This window comes from Populus euphratica, unplaced genomic scaffold, assembly GCF_000495115.2.
Source record: "Populus euphratica unplaced genomic scaffold, PopEup_1.0 scaffold894.1, whole genome shotgun sequence".
In the NCBI taxonomy this organism is placed as follows: Eukaryota; Viridiplantae; Streptophyta; class Magnoliopsida; order Malpighiales; family Salicaceae; genus Populus; species Populus euphratica.
The window spans coordinates 12291-17471 of NW_011500750.1; the positions used below are offsets into that span (position 1 = coordinate 12291).

The 5181-nt window shown below is 36.4% G+C and overlaps 1 protein-coding gene across 2 annotated transcripts; it reads right to left on the bottom strand.

The window, feature by feature from the left end:
- Positions 1 to 1368: 1368 nt before the first annotated feature.
- Positions 1369 to 4185, bottom strand: LOC105116261 (uncharacterized). Of its 2 annotated transcripts, XM_011013527.1 has the most exons (4): positions 4169 to 4185; positions 3984 to 4051; positions 2677 to 2915; positions 1389 to 2332 (listed from the first exon to the last, which is right to left on the bottom strand). In XM_011013527.1, the coding sequence occupies exons 3-4, from the start codon at positions 2911 to 2913 to the stop codon at positions 1724 to 1726; spliced, it is 846 nt and encodes a 281-aa protein (XP_011011829.1). In that variant the 5' UTR covers positions 2914 to 2915; positions 3984 to 4051; positions 4169 to 4185; the 3' UTR covers positions 1389 to 1723. The 2 variants fall into 2 exon arrangements, with proteins under 2 accessions (XP_011011830.1, XP_011011829.1); XM_011013528.1 differs by lacking the exon at positions 4169 to 4185 and having other exon boundaries at positions 1369 to 2320; positions 3984 to 4057.
- Between the last annotated feature and the right edge of the window lie 996 nt (positions 4186 to 5181).

Below are 5181 nucleotides of genomic sequence, written 5' to 3' on the forward strand. Positions count from 1 at the left end.
TGTTTCAAGGGAGAGGCTGCCCCCCCCCCCCCACCCCCCCTCCGTACATTTGATTTTAAAATGTTGAAAATTCAACTGGAGGAGCTTTTCAGCAAAAATAGTTGCCAAGTAAAGCAGCACTGTATTTGCCGGGGACAATATATGATTTCGAGTCTTCGACAATGAGATAAATAATTAAACTAAAGATGCCCACATGCAGATAAAGTCATAATTAATGATCTTGAAGGAAGCTTCTCACTCGTCCTCCTCTAGTCAAAGCAGATAATGAGAGCCTGTTCTAAGAAACGTTAAAAGTACAAACTTTTTGACAGCTAGGGAAAGGGAAGTGGGAGTTTCAGCAATTCTAAAATGTTATTAAAGCTGTGAGAACTCTATAAATCAAGTGAGCATACAAAAAGAAAAGGTAAAGCACTTAAAAATAGCATATAATTAAATAGGGAATGTCAAGTTTAACAACCTAAAGGGACTGTTGATGGTCTGTGCATGAATCTGCAGGAATAGCTGTGTATACCTGTAACACATGTCTATTTCTTAAATCCAAACCTAAGTATTCAAAAGATATGCTAAATAAGGTCTTAGAATTGGGAGTTGGTGAAGGTTTACAGCTAGAACAACAAAATTTCAACCATTTCTTTTGAAAAACAAAAAATCACTCGTAAATTGTTTCTCAACTGTGTTTTTCACTGTATGACCATTTTAGCAAAGTGGGGTCTCGGGTATGCTTACAAATTCTGCTATATTTTCAATTTGTAAGTACGAACCTCGAATTATGTGGCTTTTAATCTGCACAATGAGCATGCTATTGAGGGGAAAAGTAAAAAGGAAAATAAAAAACCGAATTGCAAGAGTTTAAGTCCCTAAAATGATGGGCATGTTTAATTATAGTATCTTCCTTGTCTTATCACTCCACCGTTTGATCAGTAGGACGTGCAAGTTGATCTTACATGGATCATGGGTTGAGCAACGCTGTTTCTCTCCTTTATGGAGAGATAGTGGATACAACAGCAAAGAAAAAGAGAGGGTTGCGTTTTGGTCAGGACCATCTGCACTGAAACACTTTCAAATAAGAGACATGGATTTGAAGACAAAAAACTATATCAATGGCATTCCTTCTGCCCCACTTCACAAATTCTGACAATATTTGTGACTGCAAGAAGCACAATCTGTGATTTTGATCATTGTCAATTTTGCAATTCGACTTCCTGTTGCTTTCACAACATTAGTTAGAGGAAAGAAAAAAATGGGAGACAAAAGTTTATTAAATTCTTATCCCCAAGTTGGTAGTGATAAGCATCCTTGAATGCATTTGAGTGCGGCCACCTACTTGGTCATCATCTCATACACGCCTGCTGGTTTACTTTTGTAGGATAACATATTACTCTCATTAATTTCTTTCTCCAATCTGCTCTTACATATCTGAAATTGGAAAAGTTTACAAACTAAGATTGGTGCAGAACAACTAAAACACAATGTCTGTAGATCGAGATTTCAAATATTGAACTGGTGGACTTGAAAAGAAAAGGTAGCTAGATTGACGTGCAGTAGATGTCCTATTCACAACCAATGTAATACCCCAGATAAGGGTTCCTCAAAATCCATTTAATAGATCGAGGTTGGAACTGAATCAAGAATCTCAATTCAATGACCATAGATTTTTGTTGGTCCGAGTCAAGTGGAGTTTTAGAAGGACACACAGATACATATGGTCAAGTCCTATTTATACTCAAACTTTTTGGAAAAGCCAGTGCGGCCGCTTTCTGTCCTGACCGCATGTTGCAGTAGAGCTGCTCATTGGGGTTATAGGAGTGCTGTAATCCTCTCGTCGTTCAGATTTAAACGAGGCTGGAGAATCAAGCTCAAGTGTCTGGTAGCTTTTGGATATCTTCTTGCTTGTAGCGGTACCTCCGATGCTTAACGTCAGCTCCACTTCACTATCTTCATCAGATCCATCTATGCTCATTTTCCCTTTTTGGGGTGCACAAGTGCTTGGCCCAGCTTGGTTCTCGTCCACGGCTCCAACTCCAGTTGATATATGCTCAGCAAGCCTTTCAAGATCGAATCCCCTTGTAAATCTCACCGTCTCATCTGAGCAGCTACCACTTCTTTCTCTTGAACTTGGATCATCCCTCGGGCTTTGAAAAAGGAAACTATAACCACAAGTTGTTTGTGCTGTTGAATTAGGCCGGTTAGCGAATTGAGAGTAGTTAATATAGGAACTAGTCATTGGAGTCCAGCACTTCCTGTTTTGTTTAATTTCATTCTTGCTCAACTCATCCATCAACATCTTTTGAACACTGTACAGCCTATGGAGTTCCCTTACCTGCAAGTTCCATTTTACAGTTAGTTAATATTCCTGTTGTCAGCTTTCAAGTTCCTTGCCATAGACAGTAATCAGTAATTTATATATGCTTGTGGGGCTAGCCAGTGGAAAGAAAAGGGAAATGCTTTTGTAATTAAGGTTATTTATATATTGCTCAGTGGGTTCTAGGTCTGAATTAGAGTGATGAATAGATAACACAACCCTGGCCTCAGTAGTTCTAGTTGGAAACTATTCCCTGGAAAGTAGTGATGTCAAAATGTCCAACTATGGGGAAAAAGTATTCTTCAAGTAAAAAGGTTTCAGCTAAGACATTGATCCCCACAAAACATGGACGTTAAACTAGACTTGAAACTCACCTGTTGTTTGAAGATATCATCATGCAACTGCATTGTCTTCTTGATGACGTCTATGTTGTGTTTCTCAGGCATCCTGTCCATAGAGCTGCAAAACTTGTCTGTCCCACCAACTTGAAGGTCCTTACTCAGACCCCTGGTCTGCAAATATTCCAGGTCATCCACACAACGTACACCAACACTACTGCTATTTTGTGAAGTTGCTAGAAGATTGATGGCATATTCAAGTTTGGTTCCCATCCCTGAAATTATATGATAATCAAACTTCAAAGTAATATAATTAGAGACAACAGAGAATCTTGCAACTCCGATTTCATCAAGAAAAAATAAAACAGCAAGAAAATTATAACAGAAAAAGAGATCAATCATGGAGATGGATCACATGTGATCTCCATCGATCATAAACTTTGCTCTTTTTTATTTTATTTTTTATTCTTATCTGTTTCCATTATTTACTCTATAAATAGATTTATAAAAGGCCACTACATAGGAGTGGAGACAAAGGGCCGTTGACCCGAAGTTTTTATGGGATATCTGGGAACAAAAGTGATCTAGAAAAGATTTTGTAAATTTTGATTCATATTAAATTTTGATAAAGTAAAATTCAAATGCAAGAAACCTTTAAACGGGATCTTCTTCAATCTTGTTCTAGATGCAAGCAATTATTACAAAGATGAAATTGCCTTGCTACATTTTTAATCATGCTACCTAATTTTGTCTTCGAATATGTAACAAAACAGTGCTTTGACAATGAAGAAGGACGTAAGGAGAAAATGGGATGTAGGCAATAGAAAGACTAAACATGGATTGCGGGTTTTTCTCTCTCTCTGGCGGGACAATCACTAGCCAAAACGGTGGTCTTCATCTTCAGGAAATTTGTTCTAGGAAAGTGTTCACACCCCTTTCTGTTTCTTCCAAAACCAACCCTTTCCAATAGCCACATGATGAAATCACACAACAGTTAAAAATCCTTCTTTTTGATACAGAAGATTATTTTAAAGCCATAAAGCAATCAACACATAGACAAAAATGAACAGCAAACTGGATAACTATGAGATGGTAGACTGAGAAGACTGAAAAACCAATTTTGCACTTTGTATTCTTAATTATGTGCAAGAGATTTATTAGCAATCATGAAAATCACAAATAACCAATACAGCTAGCAGACAAAAAAGCAAAAAGATCAGGAATGCTGTCCTTACAGGCCATCTCTCAGAACATGGAAGAAAAAAAGAAAAGAAAAAACTCAAGTTTCATGACCAACTCAGTACAAGAACAAGAAAACTACTCTATAATTATATATTCATCACCTGAAATATATAGTGACCAGATCGCTGTGCTTTCCTACAAGGCTCATTGAACATCTCTCTCCTTCATGCCACAAGGTAGTCTATTGTCGACAAAGAAAAGCTGAAAAACAAGCAAGCCCTTATACCACTCATGAGCTTCCATAACTCATTTTTTTCTTTTAACAATATGGACGGAGCAACCTATGGAGTGCAGCTGTGGTGCTGAATTCGGAGAGTTATTATGGCTAGTAAAAGAAATTAAGACTCCAATATTTGAATTAGCCTAGCTAGCTCTCCCTTGCTTAGAAGAAAAACAAAAGCTAACCTTAAGTTAAAATATGTTGGTATTCATGTTCATAATAATTCAAGCTTGACAGGCTGTGAATTAAGGAAGGAGGCAAGAAAAAAGCTGGGCTAACTTGCAATGTGTTTGAGAGTAATATTTTGATGAGAGAGAGAGAGTTAGGTTGTTGTGGTAGAGTTATGTATTAATAATGTAATGTGATAGAGTATATGATAAGGTTATTTATGGTATTGAATAATATTTGTTTGGTTTTGCAAACTGTAGCCAAGTCGGGTCCACAGAGTTACATGAATAATAAAATCATATGGGCACTCGTGACCGTAAGCCAGCGTAGGCCAGTGAACAAGATATTCCAGACAAAGTCTTTGCAAGAAATCAATATCATATCATACATATATATATATATATGGATTAATTGATCGCCTCTTTGGGACAACTACAATGTTAATGCTGATCTTCCTTTTATTATTATTATTTTTATTTTTGGTATAAAAATACCTTTTATTTTATTTTATTTTTTGGGAAATCCAATGATTCCTCATTTGATTATATTTTCTCTTCGCTGTGTACTTACTGCCTTGCCCAATCGATAAACACATACATAGCCTATATACGGATATACATATACATACCTCTACATGTTCCCACCAATACTGTAAAATGATTCAGCGGAGTAAAGAGCTCAGCTTTTTGTACGCTACGTGGATAGAAGAATTCGGAAGGAAATCGATTGTTTGAGGATGTTAATTATTAAATAAGGAGGTATTTATTTTTAGTGATAATTACATGTTATTTAAAACTAATTTCTCCACATTGATCTACTACCTTAAGAAAATAAATTTCTTTATCAAAATTCAAACTCAAGAAACAAATAAAAATAGTATAATTTATGATCATCTCACGCGTCTGTTAACA

What these genes read in the sequence shown, in the direction of transcription:
- LOC105116261 (XM_011013527.1), bottom strand. Translation starts at nt 2,913, where the DNA reads ATGGGAACCAAACTTGAATATGCCATCAATCTTCTAGCAACTTCACAA. An exon ending in ATGATATCTTCAAACAACAG is followed by an intron (nt 2,333 to 2,676) that starts GTGAGTTTCAAG and finishes CTAACTGTAAAA; the next exon opens with TGGAACTTGCAGGTAAGGGA.